This window comes from Varanus komodoensis, unplaced genomic scaffold (genome assembly GCF_004798865.1).
Source record: "Varanus komodoensis strain SLA01 unplaced genomic scaffold, ASM479886v1 scaffold67, whole genome shotgun sequence".
In the NCBI taxonomy this organism is placed as follows: Eukaryota; Metazoa; Chordata; class Lepidosauria; order Squamata; family Varanidae; genus Varanus; species Varanus komodoensis.
The window spans coordinates 3,381,526-3,404,254 of NW_025336308.1; the positions used below are offsets into that span (position 1 = coordinate 3,381,526).

The 22,729-nt window shown below is 43.9% G+C and overlaps 2 protein-coding genes across 5 annotated transcripts in view; both read right to left on the bottom strand.

The window, feature by feature from the left end:
• The window catches only part of CSNK1G1 (casein kinase 1 gamma 1), a 40,819-nt gene extending 26,367 nt beyond the window's left edge, over positions 1-14,452 (bottom strand). Inside the window, exons 1-5 of one of the 4 annotated variants that reach the window (XM_044450549.1) lie at positions 8,798-13,880; positions 1,971-3,176; positions 1,122-1,513; positions 893-933; positions 159-228 (exon numbers count right to left, since the gene is read on the bottom strand). In XM_044450549.1, the coding sequence (XP_044306484.1) occupies positions 159-228; positions 893-933; positions 1,122-1,299 (289 nt within the window). In that variant the 5' untranslated portion in view covers positions 1,300-1,513; positions 1,971-3,176; positions 8,798-13,880. The other 3 variants (XM_044450548.1, XM_044450550.1, XM_044450551.1) reach the window with 3 other exon arrangements.
• A 2,797-nt stretch (positions 14,453-17,249) lies between these two features.
• Positions 17,250-21,796, bottom strand: PCLAF (PCNA clamp associated factor). Its single transcript, XM_044450580.1, has 4 exons — positions 21,723-21,796; positions 20,590-20,667; positions 19,132-19,297; positions 17,250-17,808 (listed from the first exon to the last, which is right to left on the bottom strand). Exons 1-4 carry the CDS (start codon positions 21,772-21,774, stop codon positions 17,754-17,756), a joined length of 351 nt encoding a protein of 116 aa, XP_044306515.1. The 5' UTR covers positions 21,775-21,796; the 3' UTR covers positions 17,250-17,753.
• Between the last annotated feature and the right edge of the window lie 933 nt (positions 21,797-22,729).

Genomic DNA, 22,729 nt, shown 5'->3' on the forward strand with positions numbered 1-22,729 from the left:
GGTGGTTAAATTATGTAAAATCACCGATGAACCTGCTCCTGTAATCTCTAGAAATGGTGCGGATGTGTCCCCAAATATATGCTTATGTCGATTAGAAACTCTAATATGCACTTTTATTGCCACAATCTATTCTCATTCCAAGGAGAGACATCCCTTACCTGTACAGCCAATATGTTTATAAAACCTATACTCTAAATGCAGCTGTGGGGCACGGGATTTTAATGGCTCCTGTGAAAACAAAGAAATTATCAAATTAAACTGAGCTCTATGGCAGACCTGCATTTCTCAGACATTTAAGGATGGCATAGTACTAGCCGTAAGCTAAGTTAGACATGAAAAATTGCTACCCACTCCTTGGGCTCTCTCAATCTCCAGTGTAAAATATCAGGCCTTCAATCACGAGAAGACAAATGCAACAGAGTTAAGAAACTGAAGATAAGCATCCCAGTTACATGGTCACATTGTCAGCTATGAAAGTGTAATTAACATCAAACAACCTGGGACATATGCAATAACATTAATTAATATGTAAAATATTTGGCAACTTAAACGAAAAAGTGGTTATTCACCCCAAAGCACTATTGAAGGCACAATTTAGGCATGTTTCAACTGAAAAAGCCCTACAGCTCTCACACTGGCTGGAGAATGCTGGGACTCCAGAACTTGCTTCTCTCCAAACATGTATAGGATCATGCCCTAAGAAACTCTCGGCATCTTAACCTCCAGGCAGCAATAAAACCTTTATGGCAGAACCTCATTCTACCAGGATTCTGTAAATGCACTTTGCAAGGATGACAAGGAAAACACAGTCTAGAACAGTAACAGAAAAGCTGTTCTATTTTACCTAGCATCCAGAACTGAAAAGATGTTTTAAAATTGGAAGTCTACTCACCAGTTTAATTGCTACATATTCATTTGTGTAAAGATTTTTGCCTGCAAAAGAAAGAGTCCAATGTCAACAGTGAAGAAAATACATTATTTCTCAATTTTCTAGGTTCCAAAATGAAAAATAGGTTTATCAGTTAATTGTGGCATCTTCTGGGTTGATCAAAAGGTTTTTAATCTGTTGACTCAAGCAGGGCAATTTTCTTATCAAGCAAATGCAACTGCTAGACTCTTACCTAGTCTGAGCTCTCCAAAATTTCCACAGCCTATCTTCTTGCCAACTCTGAAATTGGGCCCTACCATAAGAACACCAGATGTTGAAGTAGAACTTGATGCTCGGGAACCATGCATACTTCTTCCGGGATTTCCCTTTCCTGCTCGCCTTTCATCTTTCTCTCTGCTAGGATGGTCCATGATCTTAAAATAAAAATATCTGCCAGTAAGCAGGATTTGGACTTTGCACTTAATCTTGTAGAGAGAAATAAATATCCAGAAGAAACATTCGGTCAAACTATAAAGTCATTTGGAGAACTTTTGGCATCATATCCAGGCTGTTCAGGCACTGCCACTGAACATTTGATGGGCCACTCCACAGTCCTCCACGAGGTAGAGGGAAGCCTTATACAACCTGTAAGATAGAGAAAAAGGGGCAACTGTAAGTCCAAAGTACTATTTATAAAAGAAGCAGCTGCTCCCTGAAATAATAGCTATTTTGGAGTGAAAGTTTTTAAGAGATTGAATAGTTCTAGTATAATCCTTTCTTGTTTTGTGTTGTGCAAAATATAACTTGAACAAAAGAAGATTCCCATTTTTCACTCCTAGATCAGCTAACAATGGCAGCCCTTTCCTCCAATTTCTACAGTCACAGTTTTCAGCTTAAAATACTTGGAGGCCCTTCTAAGAAAGATAGTATATGGTCTAGATGACGAAGATCCTGACTTTATATCTGTTGACAACTGACTATGGCTCTGCACTGGTGATGCATTAAGAATGTTGATGAAACTGGATGTGCAGTGGAAATGGAAACACAGAAACAATCTGATACTAGAAAACTTCACGCGCACAAATGGTAGAAGTGCACCTACAAGCCACGTTCTGAATCAGCTTTCCTCGTGTTCTCAACTGTTCCCTGGACTGGGGTGGATTTTTTCTCCCACCACGGAGAAGGCCCTCTGCTCAGGGCTGTTCTCAGCACAGGTCCACATCATGTCTTCTCTTGGCCACACATTCGACTTCATCTCAGCCTCCTACAACTAGGCAGCATGCAACCGCAGCTGGCTAACCACATTGCTCTTTGTTGCTTGGGCTCCACTCCCATCACAGTTTGTTGTTGTTGCTGGCCGATTGTTCCTGTGTTTGCCTCTTCCTTTCCTACCCCAGCTACCTTACAGCTGACAGGCAGCTGGTTTCCTGACTTCCCATCCCCAAAATGTCCTTCAGTAGATCAAATCATAACTGTTAGTCAACTGCTAAAGCAAATAACAAGCCAAAGAGAGTCCCTAAGAGGAAAAAATAGCAGTAGTGCGTGAAAGGAGGAAAAACCAGAGTGGCACTTTTAGATGCAGCTCAAACATTCATCCTTGGCCTGACTCCTTCCTGTTCTCTCTCGTCTAGGACCGGTTCTCCTGCAGCCACATACACACAAGTTCTCCCTTTAACCCTGTATTTGTAAGAACAAATACACCATGGAGACACCATCTTTTCCAGGACTACAATGCTAATAGCTTCTGTTCTAAACACTCCCTACCTTTATTTTCTCAACTGTCAAAAATCAGGATATATTTGGCAACTAATGGTGAAGCAGCTTGATGTTCCATATTTACCACTATTAGTCATTGTTTGAATTAACTGAAGACATTTATATGGTGAAACTTGTTAACTAAAGTAAACAGTAGACTTGTGTACAAAGTTATATATAATGCATGATATGTTCTTAAAGTAATAAAGTTTGCTATTGATAAGAAAATAACCATTGGGTGTATTTTAAATCTCCCCCATTTCCATCCATTACAAATGCACAGTCACACACACACACGCCAACAGGGATAAACACGACTTTTCCATGCCTGTATGGACATTAGAAGCATGGCTAAGAGGGCAACACTTTTGCTATAAAAGATTTAATACATATTCACCCCAACATTTTGGGGGGGGCCACACAGCAAAAGGTTATACCGCACTTCACAGAGGCATCTCCACATGCTCACCCGCCCAAAAGGTTGTTTCTGTGCAGTGAGGTGGTGATGGTGATGGTGACGAAGACGACAGAAGTTCAGTTAACTTTAGATGTCCTGCCCAAGTTCAGAAACTGTGAGCCACAACTAGTTAAGTGTTGGTTACACTTAATTCAGGCTCACCAATCAGTCGTCATTTCACTGCCGAGCTCATCTGTGGATGCCACAACGTAAGTAAAGCGTGGCTCTATGATATCATTTGGAAGGAGAGCCACTGAGAGTCAGAACGCACACTACTGTGCTAGTGAGACAAACAGTCTGACCTGGCATTAGTCATCCCCCCATGTATATCGGGGTGGCAAATCACAAAGGCCCATGCAGAAGACACAGAAGAAAATAAAAAGTTCCAAGGATATGTACGCGAAAGAGTTTGCTTCATTTTCATCTAGAGGAAAAGAAAAGGTATCACAAAGAAGTGGAAAGGTCTCTTCCTCCTCCCTTGGTCTGTGACTTAATGTTAACCCAATTATTTGGTCATACCTGGCTCAGGAAGGATAAGCGCAAGAGCATTTTGCCGTTTGCCCGAAAGAAAAAGCTTTATGTTTCTAAGCTACGTGTCTTGGGTAAAACATAACTGGCTAGATGGAAAGGCTGCATCAGCCTAGAATGTGACCGACTCATGGAACTTAAATGGTTGTGATAACACAATGCAGTCCAAGTGTATTTAGGGAGTACAAAGAGAACCATTAGGAAAGCAAGGCATCTTCACATCAAACAAAACAAGTCTCTCTTATTTTGACCATTACAAATAGTAAGTAGCAGTAGTCAAGTCTGGAAGTCCTGTGGATTACTCTTAGAGGAGTAATGAAAATGTATTGAGTACATTAAAAACTAGGTGCTGTTCAGAGCAACACAGCTTCTGCCCAACAAACTGCAGGGCAGCAGATATGAAACAAACAAACAATCTAATGCCAATACTAGCTATTTCATATACCTGAATCCTCCAATACTAAAATAGAGTCCTGTGAAGTAAAGCTTGTGTGTCTGATTGCATAGCTAATCAGTCACAAAATAATTCCTGTTTCTCTGGTTTGTGGAAACAGAGTTCTTTTTGAGTATGTTCAAGCTACCTAAAGAGCACAAAAGGACAGGAAAACTAAATCAGTCACTTTCACCCCAGTAAGTCAGAGTTGTGCCATTAAACATTTATCTTGGAATCAAACCAAGTACTTAAATCATTTGGTGCTGAGAATGAATGAGAAGAAAATAGGCTTATCGGGGCTGGAGGAATTAAATATTCTGAGCCAGGCTTACCCTTTCCATATCAAATGCTGGGACCTAAGAAGGAAATTCACATAGCAGCGTTACTGCTGGTTTTTAAGAAAGTTTTTAAAACATTGTTTTACTCCATAGTTGACTACTGCTGTGTTTTTAAATAGTTGTTCCAGCTCATTTTAAAAGAGCACGATCAGGTTTTGATTGGTTTTTCCTATGGTATTATATTTTATTTATTTATTTAGAAAATTTCTAGGCCGCCCCATTCACCGAAGCCTCGGGGTGGCTTACAAATAAATAAATTAAAATACATAAATAACAATATAAAATACACCTAACTATATAAAATAAGTTGCCCTGGCCAAAAAACTTTAAAATAAAAATAACATTAACAATTAAAATGACGCTTAAATAAAAAGGTCTTCGCCTGGCGCCGAAAAACAAATAATGACGGCGCCAGGCAGACCTCTCTGGGGAGCGCATTCCATAGATTGGGCGCCACCGCAGAGAAAGCCCTCCTCCAAGTACCTACCCTCCTAATTTCCTTCATGGAGGGTTCCCAGAGAAGGGCCTCTCCTGCTGATCTCAGGGGGTGGGCGGGCATATATGGACATAAGCGCTCCTTCAGGTAGCCAGGACCCAAGCCGTTTAGGGCTTTATAAATGATCACCAACACCTTGAATTGGGCCCAGACTTCAATGGGAAGCCAGTGAAGCTTACGGAGGACTGGAGTCATATGAGCATAACACCCAGTCCCCATCAACAGCCTGGCAGCTCTATTCTGAACCAACTTGAAGTATCCGGACTGTCTTCAAGGGTAGCCCCACGTAGAGCGCGTTACAGAAGTCAAGTCGGGAAGTCACCAACATGTGTGTCACTGTCGTCAGGCAGTCGTACTCCAGGTAGGGGCGCAGCTGATGGATCAGCCGAAGCTGAAAGAAAGCGCTCCTCGCCACTGCTGTCACCTGAGCTTCCAGTGAAAGCTCTGGGTCAAGGAGCACTCCCAAGCTGTGGACCTGGTCCCTAAGAGGGAGTGCAACCCCATTCAGGACTAGGTTCAATTCACCCTCACCGAAGCTCGATCCGCCAACCAACAGGACCTCCGTCTTGTCTGGATTGAGCTTCAGTTTATTGGCCCTCATCCAGCCCATTACCTCGGCCAGGCACCGGTTCAGCACAGCCACTGCCTCACCTGGATTGGTGGAAAACGAGAGGTAGAGCTGGGTATCATCAGCGTACTGATGATTCCACAGCCCACACCTCCTGATGACCTCTCCCAGCGGTTTCATGTAGATGTTAAACAGCAAAGACGACAAAATGGACCCCTGCGGTACTCCATGGCATAGCTGCCATGGCGCAGAGCCATAGTCCCCCAGCACCACCTCCTGGAAACGGTCATTGAGATAAGAGCGGAACCACTGCAGAGCAGTGCCTCCGACCCCCAGTCCCGCAAGCCTATCCAGAAGGATACCATGGTCGATGGTATCGAAAGCCGCTGAGAGGTCCAGAACCACCAACAGGGACGCACTCCCCCTGTCCTTCTCCCTGCACAGGTCATCATACAGGGCGACTAAGGCAGATTCAGTACCGTACCCGGGTCTGAAGCCGGACTGAAATGGGTCCAGATAATCAGTTTCATCCAAGAGTGCTTGGAGTTGTCCTGCCACCACCCGCTCCAACACCTTGCCCAAAAACGGGATGTTGGCCACTGGTCTATATTTAGTGGCCATCTCTGGTTCCAGTGACGCTTTCTTCAGGACTGGTCAGACTACCGTCTCCTTTAAAGAGACAGGTACCCGACCCTCCCTCAGAGAAGCGTTAACCACTTCCAAGATCCAGATCCCAATCCCGTGCTTGGCGTTATTTATTAACCAAGACGGGCAAGGGTCCAATAGGCAAGTGGTGGGACATAGTCATCCAAGCACCTTGTCCACATCATCAGGCTGCAATAACTGAAATTTATCCATTAATTTTGGACCAGGCAGAGGCATTGGTATCTCCCCAGAAACCTCTGAGTCACTAGTAGAGTCTAGCTCGTGACGAATCTGAGCAATTTTCTCCCTGAAATGCTTGGCAAAGTCGTCACAGCGGGCCTTCAAGGGTGAAACCAGATCTTTCTTGGGGCCAGGATAAACCAGGCTATGCACCACTCGAAAGAGCCCCACCGGACGGCATTTTGAGGAGGCAATGGAGATGGAGAAGAATTTCTTTTTTGCCACCCTCACCACCACAGCATAGGCCCGATAATGGGCTCTTAAGTGTGTTCGGTCAGATTCATCCCGTGGTTTCCTCCACCTACGCTCTAGCCGTCTCCCAGCCTGCTTCATCACCCACAATTCAGGTGTATACCAAGGGGAAGAGTGGGCTCTGCCCGGCGGGAGAGGACGCTTAGGAGTGATCGTGTCAACAGCCCTGGTCATCTCCCCGTTCCACAGTTCGACCAGGGCCTCGACAGGAGCACCAGTCTTGTCAGCCAGAAACTCCCCCAGGGCCTTCAGGAATCCATCCGGATCCATCCGGCTCCAAGGGCGGACTCACACAATCGGGTCCGCACCCTTACAGAGGGAGAGGCCGGTCTCGAGCTCAAACCTCACCAGGAAGTGATCTGACCATGACAGGAGTGTCAGGCATAAATTCTTCACCCTCAGACCACCCTCTTCCTGCCCCATCGAGAAAACCAGGTCCAGGGTGTGTCCACATTCAAGGGTCGGGCCGGTGACATGTTGAGACAGTCCCATGGCCGTCATGGAGGCCATGAAATCCTGAGCCTCCCTGGTCAGACCAGTCTCAGCATGGAGATTGAAGTCCCCCAGGACCAACATCCTGGGGGTCCTCAACACCAGGTCCGAGACGATCTCCGTCAGCTCAGGCAGGGAGACTGTTGGGCAGAAGGGTGCACGGTACACCAACAGAATCCTCAGTCTGTCTCGGTCGCCCAACACCAAGTAGAGACACTCCAGCCCTGGCCTCAAAGGGACCGGAAGTCCCATGAGGGAGATGGAGGCTTGGTAAACCAAAGCGACCCCCCCCTCCCCTCCCCTCCCCTCCAGGCATGGACGGTGCTGAACCAAATACCCAGGCGGGCACATTTGAGAGAGGGCGACATCCCCCCCCCCCGCCCAGGTCTCCGTTATGCAAGCCAGGTTGGCCCCCTCATCCACAATCAAGTCATGCATGAGGGAAGATTTATTGTGGACTGACCTGGCATTAAGCAGCAGCACCATCAGGCCCAAGGGGCGGCTGACAAGACTACCTGGCACCCTCCAGCTGGGGACAAAACCAGAAGGAGGGACAGGTGTCAGCCATCTGTCCCTCCTTCTTCTACGCAGACACGCTAAGCCCCCACCGCTGTAACGCCCATTGCCCATGACCACGCCAATGGCGGCGCCCTCGCGCTCCCCAGGAAACTCAAGCGTTGGCATGGCCAGGGACGACGCCATAAAACAGATTAAAATACAATAAAAACCTTTAAAACAATCAAAAACTCCCCCTTATCACCCCCCCAATAACAAATTAAAAAAACCCCCCCCCCACCCAGTCCCCCCGCAGCCCAGCCCCGCACAACCACAAACGTCGGGACTGCCCACTTAGTATAGCACTTATTTTGCTATACTAAGTTCTGCACGTTGCACGAAGAAAGCACCTTGAGAGACAAATTAAAATATGTTATCAATATGAAATAAAGCAAATTTCATAAAACATCAGAAAGCCCTTCCAATAGTATCCAGGAATTAAGTGCTTTAGGGTGTGATCCTATGACTGCCATAGGAAAGAGGGAATTCCTTCTCTGTCTCTGTCCCCATCCCTAACAAGGTCAGAGGTAATACTCCAACCTCAGAAAAGGGAACTGGAGATCCATTTCCCCTCACATCCAGGGCAGAAAGAATTGTGCCAGCTGGGTTCCAAGGTCAGAAAGCAATCCCCAAAGAATCCAAGTGCAGCCGATGGGTTAGTAGAGGGTTATTGTCCTCTCAAACAGACTATGCCACATGATTTAAGACAACATGGTAAGTCCGGCCAGTGAGGATAATTAAGGAAATCTGGCTAGTGCATCATAAGGTTCTCAATTTCCTTACAATAGCACTTTTCTTAAGAGGCTCTTGGTCTGCACAATACTACTATTTAACATCTGTATCAGATGATGCAAAACCAGAAATCTGAATATCATCCCAAGATTACGGGACAGCAGTGTCTACGAACACAATAAAACCCACACAATCAATGAAAGATGTGCCCCACCATTGCAGCACTATTACAATGATCATGTAATGGAAAACTATCAAAAAGTCTCCAGTATGAGAATTAATATGATGTGGGTCCAGTTACATGAACACTAAACTGAAGGAACAGTCTGACCACAGTTTGGATTTTGATTTAAAATCCCAACAAACCAACTGAAGGTCAAGATACCTACCACTTGACTGAATAAGCAAGCAAAACTGGGACCTAATATTACAATTTACCAATGCATATGAGATTGGAATAAATCTGCATAGTTTAAGCACCTATTTGCAGATCAGTCAACAGCAAAAGGTGGTTGCCATGGAAGCAGCTCACAGTTGTGCCCACGCAACAGCACTGAGCAACTGAACAAGTAGGTGCCTACATGGAGAGCTGAACGCAAGAGCTGAGCTGGCAGTGTAAAAAGGCTGGAAGGAGAATTTTACAGCAGTAAGCTTCACCATATCCACAAGCCATGGCTTATAATAAATTTACTTGGCAAATATGCTTCACTATGGTTATATGATCTGCTTCTCAAGCAATTAAAAGCTGCACAAAACCAGTGTCACTCCACAATATCCACCCCTCTTTCACACACATACACAGCCAGACACAACTGGTTGGTGAGCTTGCTCCTGCCATGGCAGGTATCATTCCTTAGTCATTTTGCATTTACAAGAAGTGTACAAAATGCCATGTGAAAGTCATAGATGAAAAGGTAAATAAGGCCTTGCCTACATATTTACAATTTTTTAAAAATCTGGCATTGGCTGAAAGTGAAGGTTTACCATAGAGCCAACTATTCTAATTGATCCTATACTCCAAGTTATTTCCAAAATACTCAAAGCGGTTTTTTTTAAATAAAAACTTATGACATTAGCATTTTAACTATAATCCAAATTAAGAATTTTAATGTATTAGACTATCTAAAGATGTTCCTACTATGAGCATTACACTGCCTCTGGAATGAGTGCAGGATGTTTCTGTGGCTAGTCCATTTCAATAAATCATCTCAAAATAAAATAAAATAAAATAAAATAAAATAAAATAAAATAAAATGGCTCCACAAAGGTCCTCCACTGTTTTTTTCTTACACAGAAGTACAAAGCTGTACTCCAGCTACAGTTGAACTAACCTAGAACAACTGTCTGCGTAGTTATGCAGAGCCCACATACACTTTTGCAAAATACTATAAATGAACTGTGCCATGACATTAAATTGCAGGCCTTAGCTAAATCAGTTCCCTCCTTCTAGCACTATGAACCATTCTGATAGACCGTCTAAGTTTTTTTCCAGTAGTACCCATATGTTGACAATAATGTAGTAGTTGACCTTAGATATTACAAAGGCATTCATGTTCCAAGCCTATGGCTAGTGGGGCAGCATATACATTGAATTAATTAATTACAATTGCAAAAGCATTTTGGCCCAGCATCTGTCATAATAAATTAACTAAAGCTAGTAGCAGACACTACCATCCAGCAGCAGACACTACTGGCCAAGTATAAACCGCAGAGAACATTCTAGCTGACACTTTCATTCCCTTAGGTCTGGAAATAACCTATATTCACTAAGTACTGACCAATTATTTCTGTTGCACCTGAAGATAGCTTCACCAGCTACTCAACAATAGCTGTCAGACACCGTTTTAGAACTGGTACCCTTATTCTAACACTGAACAAGAGTAACACGGACTTGTTAGATGAACTGGAACTCCAAATTCCCAGCAGCATTCTACAGATACTGAATAAGAAAATGCCACAATAGCAAAACCTGCTTTATTCTGTGGAGAAGCCGAGCTCTACCTCATTTTTTCATCTAATATAGTGAGGTCCTTGAAGTTCTGAGTCAGTGCTTTGGGAGGGTAATGGATCAGATAAGGATCAATTAAATGAGGCAGAATCCAGGCACGACAGAGATATTTTCTGTAGGAGATTCATCTGTTCAATCAAGTGATGTTCAACCTGCTTCCGAGGGGACTGCACTCCCTTTAAAGGAACAAATTTAACACTTGCATGTGCTCCTAGATCCATCATTGTCATGACAGTCAGAGGTTTTTTCAGTGGCCCAAAGTGCCTTTACCAGATTAGGCTAATGTATTAAGTACAACCCTACCTTGACAGAGAGAGCATCCCAACCATTATTGCTGTTCTGCTCACCTGCCATTAGGATTATAGCAAAGTGTTATACCTGGAGTTGTCTTTGAAGACAGTGCAGCAATTTCCATTAGTTCAAGCAAGGGCAGTTAGACAGCTGGGAATGGCTGGTGTTCTCATATTATGTCAGTACTTTGCCATCTGCAATGACTGATGGTAACAGAGGTATACAGGCTTGCCTTTACGCTTTCAAGTAACTGACTGCTGATGCAGGAGTTCAATATAAAAACTGGTCACTTTGAGCTACCAGGTGCAGGGCAGTATATGTATCATGTAAGTTTGTAGATCACCTGAGAAGGGCAATCTCACATAGAACAGGCAGAAGAAGCAAGTCCTGGGGGGTTAGTGAAGCCTAATTACCAGTGTATTTACATAAATTATAAAACATCCCATTAAATCTTGAAATAGCTATCTTCCCTCTAAAAGTCTTCAGTGCATGAGCTAGACCAGAGATGCATGTGAAGGGCTATTGTTTCAGATGTGCTTGCCTGCTATGAATGTCTCCAAATTGAAGCTCTTGGGACACGAATGAGCAAGTGTAACACAGCCCATGGTGAGGGAGCTGCAGGGCAGAACATCTGGAGGGACACAAACTAGAAGGAAGACAGGTATCTCAAGGGGAACTGTTTTCCATATTGACCCGCGTTCACTACATTTAACAGTTTGTCTTAAATGGCCCACAATTCAGCACTGAGTAAGAAGGCTGTCTCTATGTGGACATGAACATTTGCAGCCAGCTGTTGCTACCATGTCAATCTTGCTCATGACTATCTCTAGGAGTATGGTTCAGGTCACAAGCAAGCAAGTCTATGTTCCCACATTCAACCAGGTATCTCTGTGGACAACACTGTCTGAGAGGCTGGGCTTGAAAGAGATGCTCATACTGCTATGCACAGTGCCTATGACAATTGTGCCTTAAGTAATAAGGTCTGGATCCACACTTAACCATACTAACGTAAGTCCAATTTATTTCAGTGGATCTGATGCAATATAATTAAATCTGGATCCAGTCCTACATGACTAATTAATCTTTCACCATAGATGTACAAGTTTATATTCAAATAATCCTACTGACATCACTGTGCCCCTCTTAGGAAATGCCATATACACACAACTTGCATAGTCAGGAAAAACAAACCTTCTCTCTCTCTCTCTGGTACTAAGCTACTGTGTGCATCAGAGGCTACTATGGAACTCAGAAGTCCAATTCTAGACTAATGGCCCTAATGAGTAAGCATCAAGCATTATTCAGTCTAACACCATGCTATAGATTGGTACATACTTAGGAACTATTCTAGAATAAGCAACATAGGAACAAAATTTATAGTCAACCTTCTTGCACTACTTTAAGCCCAAAATATCTGATGAGTCACCTCAAATGGACCTTACTCTGCAATCCATTTCATGGAAAGCTATGAAACCTACATCCATATATATGTGCTCAATAGAAGGCTGCCAGAATAAAAGCTGTCAATGTTTATTTTTGTTTGTGTGTGTAGAGTTTGCTCTATTCCTAAACTAAAGTGCAAAACTTCAGCTTACCAAAAATAGAAATGCAAAGTACAGAAGCTGTGTACCAAACAGGAAGCAATATACAATGAGTGCAAAGTGACAGCGCATACACAGCAGTACGGCAGTATGGATCAAGGCATTGTCCATTAAAAGCAATTGCATATTTTCATAAAAATAAAAACATACTTAAAAAGTGATGATGTCTTAGTGTACTATTGTTAACTAAAACTGAGCAGCTGTGCTTAAGTTAAGCTAGCACTTCTGAATGTCACTAAGAGCACACAGAACATACAGAATCTGCTCAGACTGAAATAAAGCAAACTTCCTGTCATACAGTTCCCACCAATTCTTTTTTCAAAAATACAAAACAATGTTATGCCAAAATATACACACATATTCCATTGCCACTAAAAGATAAAATTGTATCTTTTGAAACAAAAGATAAATTTAGGACATTGTTGAAATGTTAAAGTTTAAATTATGTAGCATTTCTAAAAAACAGCTTTTATTCTCATGCAAAGCAGTCTAACACTAAGCATGAGAGAAGACCTACTCTAGAAAATATGCTTAAGTTTACTTCTGGATACAGGGTATACGTTAATACATATGTTAAACTTATTTTAACACCCTTAAACACAATACACATCCCATACACAAAGTAGCTTTGACTTGAATGAATTCTGGAATTAGTTATTAAATGCATCTCTTGATAAGATAACCCTAATAGCTGATGATTTTTCTTCATATATGTAATCCTGCTTCAGCTCAACACCCAGTAAAATGCAGAAGCAAGCTTGTTGGAAGGGCAACAAAAGATCAGCCTTGTTTGGACCTACAGGTACAAACCTTACTAAGAATAAACTGCTGTGTTTTATATACTGAGTCATCTAGGCTTAGAAAAGAAAAACAATACATTCAAGAGGCCTATGGCAGACAGGAAGCATAAAAAAATCCTAGTGCCTTTGGTGTAGCTACATCCTCGTTCTTCCTATATTGTTAAACTTGGCTTCCTAAGAAGAGTTTGATTACACCTAATTTAAAGGTTCTGAAGTACTGAGTCCTTCAATGTACTTCAAAATAATATGTGAGCAAGTTCATAGAAAACACAAAGAAACCATTATTTTTCAAACAATACGTAACTGGTCAGAACAACTGTGTTTCACCAGATTTGTGTTACAACCTTCTGGCAGAAACAGCGTTTCTAAAGCAATTAAGTACAACAAACTTGATCTCATATTCAAAGCCAAACATCTTCAAGGAAGCACCCTCCATTATGTTCACACTGCTATTTAATTCTTTTTCAAGGGCCCTTACTGGGCATCCAGTTGGCCACTTCCTGTAGAGAGAAGACTGAGCTATACAGATTAGCAGCTTCATCCCCACATGAAAGTTCTGACCCGCCGTACGTGTCCAGCACCTGGCAAAACAACAGGCGTTTCTACTTTTATTTCGCCTTCTCCACAGATCCTGGCTTAGGGCAGAGCCAGGATTTATCGCGGTGCTAAAGAAGCAAGCGCGCTGCTGTTTCCCACCGCAGAGAGAGACTTGTCAAAGTCCCTTTACGGTCCCGTCTTTTGGCTCCGGCCGTTTCTCAGGATTTTGCTCCAGGCTACACAGCCGGAACTTTTTATGGGAAAGGGGTTGCAACGGGAAAACAAAAAAAGGAGGGAGGGAGTGAGGCAGACAGGCAGACACACACACACCCCTATGTAAGAGGAAGCCCTGATGCCCGCTGCGCGCCACTGAAGCGCAGACGCTCCTGCAGAGCTCCGTGTCCAAGTGCGGGTGGGGGGGGGGGCGGGGGCAGCTCCACGCGCCCCGCTCCCCCCAAAGCGCGGGCGCGCACCCAGCCTCCCCGCGTGGCCCCGCGGAGACAACGGCGAGCGCTCCCTCCGCGGGAAAAGGCACAGCCTGCCAGGCACGAGCGGCGGGCGGGCGGGAAGGAAACGGACGCGCCTGGGCAAGTCGGAACATGCCGGGCTCCAGGCAGCCTCCGCCCGCTCCTCCCGTCCCTCACAACCCGATGAGTGGCCGATAAGTAGTGGCCGCCGTTAACGGAACAGAATCCCGGGAGGCGAACAACCTGAGGCGCCGGAGGACGCGGAGCGAGCATGCCCGAGAACGCAGGCGCCCGCCTGGCCCCGGCCCTCCTACCGTCCTGGGGGGAAGCCGCTTCTCCCGGGAGGGGGCGCGAACCCGGGGCCACTGCCCCCTCCTTCGCGAGGCGCTCTGAGGGAGAGCGAGCCACCCGGAAGCTCCTCCGGCAGGCACGCCCTCCGCCAGCCTGCGCCCTATGGGAGAGGCGCGAGCCGGCCTTCGGCCGCGTCTGCGAACTGCTTCCGGGTCCCGGGTGCCACGAACGCGCCCTAGTAACCGCGTTCGGTTGCTACGCGGAACTGGGCTGGACCGAGAAGGGCAAGGCGCCGAGGCCACGTGACGCGGGGGAGCAGGCGGCGGCGCGGGCGCTGCGCTGGCCAAAGTCCCGCAGTAGCAGAGGCACGTGGGAGGGAAGGACGCGACGCAGCGCCCATGCCGCGTGTTCCGCGGACAAAAAACAAAGCCGGGCTGGTCCAGAAGAAACATGCACAGACATATTTAGTGTACATCGCGAGGAGCACAAAAGATGTCTACAATTTCATTTATCCTGTTTTGGCCGGTCCTATTCCTCGACCGTGGATTTTGAAACGTTTCCGAGATTTGCCGATGGACTGTGTTCGTCCCATGGGTTCTGGTCTGCATAAACTCAGGTTGCAAAACAAAAGAAGTACTACAGCGAGAGTCCTTGCACTCGCGGAACTGCGACCTTAAACTAGAAATGTTGCCATTGGAACTGCTAGTGTGAAGTAGGACTGCCTCAAATACCATCCAGCATCTAATTCTCATTCTGATTTCCTCTTGTTAATCTGTCACAAAAGATGGAACCTGCAAATTTCATTAGCCCTCTTCACTGCACCACTGAGGCTGCTCACATTTTAATCCTTGCATCAGCTTCCCATCCTTTGCAGCTTGTCCTCCCCTTCAAAGCCCTTCATGGCTTTGCCTTCCAATGTATTCACTCTTGCATCTAGATACCTGCCTGCGAGCTTTCCTCTCCAGCACCACCTTCTCCAGGCAGTGCTTTCTCTCCTTCTGCCCGACCTAGTTGGACTGCTTGTCCAAGAATCTGTGTGATGGCATCCATCTGTCATTTTTCAAATCCCTCCCCAGAAGCCACCTTTTCAATGTTTTGGATACAAACACCTAAGTTTCCATGCTGTACTATAAAAACCTGTAATTGGCAGTCACATTCTTCTACAGTATTTATTCCCGTATCTACTTCCCTTTTCACTCATCTTCAAGTTTAGAAAGATGTTCAGGGCAGAGAGACTTTAAAATGTATACTTTAAAAAATCCTCCATACCTGTTGATGCTATATAGAGTCTAATTTCAATTGAATTTGCCAGTGTTAAGCATTGCAACTTTGTGGCAGAAGCCTGCTCCATCCAAAGCATTATTTTTACCTGCCATTAGTTTGACACAGGGAGAAAAGACATGCATACACTTGTAGTAGACGCCCTTTGTTCTTAAAGATGCTCATTCACTGAATAAAACTCCATTTCTCCAAAGCCTCTCAAGCCGATAACATTGAGAAAATATTCTAGCTCTCAGAAACATGGAAAAATATTGCATTGTCACACTGTAACATTGCTATGCTTTATTTTTATTGTTTTTATTGTAAGACTGTCCCAGGACAGTAGTAGCTGGACAAGATACAAAAACTTTAAATACATTTTCCATTTTCCCACTTGGAAGGAACACGGAGAGCCTCCCAAGTATGAGGACAGGAAGGCAGGAAGAGGATAGTCTGATTGTTATCAATTGGCTTTGTGTCATCACACTGCAGAGATGTTCATATCTTCCTCTGATAGACACATGAGTTGTGGCAGTTCCCCCACTTAAGGCAAACAGAAATTTAAGTTTCCAAGGCTATAAATCAATAGGACAGCTTTTTAGTTGCATAGAAAAGGTTTTGACTGAGTCATACTTACTGTAGACCCAATCAATGGGATTGGTTGGTCATGACACCAAGAGCCATTGAGAACCAGTGAAATCAATCTGGATTCAAGCCAGGTACATTTAGTAAGTTTTTCTAACCCATGTCTTAAAATGAGTCTCAGCCCTAAGGTATTTGAACCCACATTAAAATCGAGAGTTTCAGGCATAGTGCCCTCTTGGAGAACAAGATTAGCAACAAAACTGGAACCAGTTTTCTACTTCACATAATGGTTTTCATCTTGGCACAGGTTAATCTCCCCCTCACCAGTTATTGTAATATTTATCAACCTTCCAGGCAGTTGCAAAACTTTTTGGAAGGTACTATTTAAAAATTTACTGCTTAGACTTCCAACATACGACATATCAAGCACTCCACGAGTATTTCAACAAGGGCTACACTGAATTTTGAGCACATTTACCCAAATTTAGTACCATTGATTTTAACAACATTCCTATGGTCTGAATTTGGGACTGTCAAGTTCTGTCATTGCCTCAAGTTAATTTAATGCAAGAGATAGAAAATCCAAGGAAGAAAAACCAATTTCTTCATTTAAATGATTAATGTGATGGCCATAATTGGAATGCAAGATTGCTGTCCAAAGGCATCCATTTCTAGTGGACAAGAGGAACTGAGTACAAAAATATACTAATTTCAACTATTACTGGCTTACATAAAGAGAAAATCTTTGGGGACATTAATTGCTTGAAGAATTGCTCCGAGGTGATGCGAGAAGACACAACTTGGTGAGCTGCTGCTATTCAGCTCCCAGTGGTAGCCCCTTCCTGCCCCATCACTAGAAGTCCTTCTAGGGAAACATCTTCCCTTGAGATGGGAGAAAAAACAAATTAAGTGTGAACTCAGAAGACACAAAGGAATAAAAGACAAGCCAATTGGTTTGAAATATGTATATTCTGTTCCATCTGGTCAACTGAATAAACCATAAGTATCATGTTTTCTCTCCCTTTCCTTTTATCTTTTTAGTTATAAGTCTGAGGTGAGGAACCATCTATGATTGATACCTGTAAGCAGCTTGACCCTATTGAACTAGGAATGAAAAAATAGCAAAACAATTATTCTGTCATTACTTGGTAAATTCTTTTATTATAAAGTAATCTGTATTTAATCAGAGGAGTTCAGTTCAACCTTCTCAAGGTCTTGGAAGAAACAGACTTATAGCACATCAAAATACAACTGGAGCTTTTGCAACCAATTTTAATAACACTTGTAGCGGCCTAACCAAATTTTAGGAAGTGCACAAAGAAGCAAAGCGCATTCAACATCAAACCCAGCATTGCAATGCTTTATGGGTGGCTAAACTCCTAGGAAATTTTAGCACTCTCAATTCCCATACAGTCATTCCAGTTTCAGTCATTTCAGGAAGCAAAACAACATGCTAGGCTTCTTTAAAGACCTGTACCCAAAAGGCATGCAATATATACATGTGTATACACAAAGCCACCTCAGATACAGAACACGGCAAGTGCTGCGAGTGGCTCACATCTGGTCTTCTTCAGGAGGTGCTTCTTCTTCTGTAGGCAGGGGACGAGCTCTATGAAGGGAAAGCAGCATAAAGAAGTCAATGCCACACTGGGCCAAGCCTTCTCCAGCTAGCCAGCCATTTGTGTAGCTGAGGCAAGATCCCATTTACAACCGCAATATAGTTTCAAATCCCCATTTTTCACTTTTGCATTTCAAGACAGAGCCACAGCTTCAAACTATGACACAAGTATGGCACACACACTGCTACTATTAGAATCGCCTAAAATGCAGCTTGGGTTTATTATAGAAAAGATATTTCAATGTCTTCTCGGGTCGAACTGCAATTAAACCAGGGTGGGCAACCTTTGGTGATCCAGGAACCATTTTTGCCCTCCATTCCCCACCCTGAACCCTCATGTGAAATGCAGACTGTGCAGAACTGAAAGGCAGCTGAACCCCCGCCCCCCAGTGTTCAGCTATGTTTAGGATATTTGGCTATTTAGGGAAACTGAAATAAATATCCTAATAAATATCCTGTACTAAGTATACTCAATCTTTGTTGTCTTCAGTTGGAATCAGTTCTCCAAATTGATTTAAACCAAATGCTTCTGAGGCCTTACTTGATACACACAAAAGATTTATTTATTCATTTACAATATTTTTACCCCATCCTTAACATCCCAGGATGGCTTACAACATAAATAAAACCTAACAATAAACAACAAATACAATATAACATAACAAGCATAATAAAATGTGACTGAGCATGAACCATTAAAAACTTAGTTAAAATATTTATGTATTAAAATGCTGGGCGAATAGAGGGTAATTCTGAAGTCAAGTTTCAGAGTTTATCTGATTTAAATCAAGGCACCTACTGAGATTCCTTGCTATGATATTTCTAAGAAACTCTGAAGCTGTTTTTAAAATCACCTCCATTAAAAATGAAGCAAAATTCAGTATTCCACATGCAGTTCTTTGAAGGTGGTCAGTAAGTCAGAGTTTACCAAAAAAAAAAAAAAAAAAAAATCCTAGATTTGGCACTTATTTCCCATGGCTCTTGACAATGCAACCAAATGCCGGTGCTGTATTGAGTGAGTGGCTTGACTTAGTAGCATTGAGAGCCAAGTGAGACATCTAGAACCATTCATAGGCACAGAAGCCAAATTTGAAGTGCTCTTGCAAGGCCCACGATCAGTGTTTCACTCATCAATATCATTTAAGTTGCCACATGACTAGCGTACAATCCTGTAAGTGTTTAGCCAGAAAAATACAGAAAGCTAAATGTGCTGGCTAAGGAACGTTGCAAGTGGGACATTTTCCTCTCTCTAAATGTGTTCAGGATTGTGCTTGAAGGGATATGATAAAGAGGAAGGAGAGGCACCATCCTTACTTTCGTCTGCGCCTTCCTATTCCGCTGCATCCTGGCTCCTCCTCAGAGGCCTGGTTCTCTTTTTCTGAACGCTTTGAGGACTGCCCGAAGAATTCTCCAATCCCTTTTTGCCATGGTGGTGTTGGCCTCATACACACTGGGTTGCCACCACTGTACTTACTCTCAGCTGCAATGCGTCAGAATCCAACAATTAAAAAAAATCACATAAAAGATCATGACTACAAAAATTTCCTAAGAGATGTGCACTAATCAGGAAATGGCTACGCACGTGAAGAACTACAAACCATGAAGCACTACAAACATATCTTCCATACATATATCAGAGTGTGCTAATTACAGCAACTAGTTTCCAGACTCTGATATATTAATCAGAAGCAAGGCCCATCTAATTTAAACAGCAAAATCCTATATAGGTTTACTCACAAGCTGTCAAGTTCAACACTTATTCCAAAGTATACAAGGAATTGCAGCCTAGATCTTAAACCGCAAAGGACTCTGTAGGTTTAGAACATTGGGGGGGGGGGGGATGTCACATCAGCCATCTGCCTTTCCAGGAAAACTGCCAAAAAGCAACTCATCCAACTGTTTGTGCCCTACAGCATGTTTTCTGAACAAAGTTTGGGAAGTACAGCTCACTTTAATATGTTGAAATTTGCTTTTAACTCACGCAACACGCAAATCTAGGCATTTCCTTCCTTCAACAGAACCCCACCCTGCCTGCAGGTATCAGTTTTCTGGGGCAAAGGTCTGGGCCCTTATCAGCAAAACGTGCATGAAGGCCCACAAATGCAGCGGGGATGATGACTTCATGCACATTTTGTGGTAAGGAAAGCAATGTGCATTACCACCCAAGTAGCCACTTCACTTCTCCTCAGTACTGCTGAACTCACCGTTTCTTTGTGAGTTATCGGTCTGATCATGCTTAATGCCAGACAGGAAGCAAGAGGCAAGTGTAGAGCAAGCAGCAGGTTTGCTCAAAGTTCTCTTCGAAAAAGCTGGTACCTGTTGCAACTCTGCATTATGAATGTCTCAGTCACAGCCTCTCTCCAGCAGAAGTCCTTAAAAGCAGACAAGGCCAACACAATAGATTCTTCTATAGGTGGCTACTTGAACACACTGGAGCCTTTCATTTCCTGCAGCACACTTCTTGATTCATGGTACACAGTATGTTACTTACCACGCTATATAAACTCCCACAAACATACATTTTGGCCAGGCTTAAAATCCTAGTGCAACATAATGTTATTTAGTTCTGTCAGAAACTATACACTACTCATAATTGTGCTCTTAGTAGCAGTAGGACATGTTGATCAGTGTAGCATTTTTCAGATGCATGGCAAATATAAAGGCAGTGATTAGAAAATACCTTTTTAAAAACTAGATAAGTCACAACACCTGTCCCAAGTCGTGTTTATATCAGCCAGAAATCTAAATCTGTGTGTCGCCTCCAACACTCACCTTTCCGTGAAGTAGGGGAGGAACGAATGTTAGCATTCCCAGAGCCCAGCACTTTCCTTGGAGCCCTTGCAGCTACCACTAGCATTGGAAGAAAAAGAAAGGTTTAGAGATGAAACAATGGATAAACACAACTTAATTTTTTCTGGGGCTACAACCAGGTAGTATTGCACCCACTTGTAAAGAAGATGGTTAGCATATGCACTGTGATGTTCCTCTCTACCCAGCTTTTCCAGAAAAGAAAGAACAAGCTGCTCTCTTAAACATATGTGCAACTGTATCACACTCACATTTGCAGAATTGTTTGCACTTAAACTAAAAAAATGCCAATTCTTTATTTTAAAGAATAGCCAGGCTATTTCTGAGCAGTAGCATAATTCCTCTATAGTTAATTGATGAATCAGAGCAATGCTTCAAATAGATGCATTGGAGTAAAAGAGGTTTTTCCTCTGTAGATCAAGATCCTATACAATAATTTATCAAATACTGTTATGGCAGGTAGATACACCCTGCCTACAATTTTCACTTAGAAAACATGAGCTACTCTTTGCCTAAATTATCAGCCCTTGCTGCAACTTATCAGGTGAGGGCATTTCATTTTTCTTTTCTTGATTTTTTTTTTGAAGGTGGGGCTGAGTCAAGGCAGAATGAAGCAGAAAGGAACAAATGTCCAGTGTACCGGCTCTTGCATTTCCAAACTATCAGTTGCCAATTGTAAGAAATATCCTATAAGGGAAATGTGTGTGAAGCCCTCTGCATATTAAAAAGGAAAACATGCAAGATGTGTATAGTGTGACAAAGAAATGCAATATCCAGTTTTAAGACTGAAACAATGCTGTATATAATACTCTATTTAGTTATAAATCAACATGATTTGCACTACCGGTTAAGAAATATGCAAAGCAGCATCCTTGGGTAATTTCATTTAGATTAATTCCCCCTGGTTCCACCAACTTCAAGGGAACTTTGCTCCGGAAAAGTGGGGGGCTGCCATTCAAGCATGAAATACGGTTTTGATTTTTTCGAAACCCCCGCTACGCTACTGGAGGCCGGAGCCGAATGACAGCGCCCAAGCCACCTCTGCGGAGCGGCCCCAGCTATTCCGAAGCCCAGCCCGCCCGAGCAGCACCCCTTGCCTTTCCGATAGGCTCCGGCAGTCCCGCCGCAGTCCGCCTTGGTCCGCACCATCTCCGCGCCGGCGAAACCGAGCGAGGCACCCGACCCGGGGCAGCGCGCCGTTCCGGCCGTGCAGCCGACCCGCACTTTCGTCCTTCCCGCGCGCGCGCCTCGCTGCCATTGGCCCAGGCGGGCGCGCCTGGGCCAATCACGCGCAGCCCCGCGGCTGACTGGAGAGTAGGGAACGCCTCCGATAGCAGCTCCGCGCGAAGGCGCTTGCGCGCGCCCCTCTCCATTGGTCCCGAGCGGACTCGCCCTTTGACTGCCCGGGACGGGCCCGCGCGCGGCGGCGGCGGCGGCAGCAGCAGCTGCTCCTGCTCCTCCATTATATTTCTATCCCGTCATTTTGTTTCCTCTTGCAAGTGATCCGAGGCGATTTACAAGGTTGTCCTCTCCACTTTATCCTCAAAAGAAGCTTAAGGCCTCCAGTGATCCTCATGCCAAGCAGGGCCTAGAACCCAAGTCCCTCAAGTCCCAAAACTCTCTTAACCACCGCCCCACATCAGTTATAGCCCACCTTTTCTCAGACAATATGTTGAGAAAATAACTTAGATTTTTCAGAATGACACATCAACTTAAAGCAGCTATAAATACTAAAACCACAAAGTAGGGCAAACCAATTTTAAAGAAAGCCCAAACAGCTTTCAGATATAAGTTCATCAGACCTCTTCTGGACAAAGGGAATCTCTGCAGGAAGGGAGCAAGCACAGGCAATGAAAGGCCTTTCAAAAAACTGCACTATATTTGAGAGCAGGCTCCAGAGAACACATTGAGAATAAACATCATCAGGAAGCCAGGTGGGTGCCCATTGGAAGTGGCCTTTCCTACTGTGGCACCCAAACTATGGAATGAACTCCTTGTGGATGCTCAGCAGCACTGCAGTCTTCCCAGCACCAGGTAAACACCTTTTCAGGACCTCTAGTTTCTGACTATTAAATGCTGCATTGTACTTTAAATCCTCATGCTG

Excerpts from the sequence above, each read along its gene's own strand:
- PCLAF (XM_044450580.1), bottom strand. The coding sequence starts at position 21,774 with ATGGTGCGGACCAAGGCGGACTGCGGCGGGACTGCCGGAGCCTATCGG. Across the intron at positions 19,298-20,589 it reads CTCCCCTACTTCACGGAAAG|CTGAGAGTAAGTACAGTGGT; the intron begins GTGAGTGTTGGA and ends GACGCATTGCAG. Across the intron at positions 17,809-19,131 it reads ATAGGAAGGCGCAGACGAAA|AGCTCGTCCCCTGCCTACAG; the intron begins GTAAGGATGGTG and ends TTCCCTTCATAG.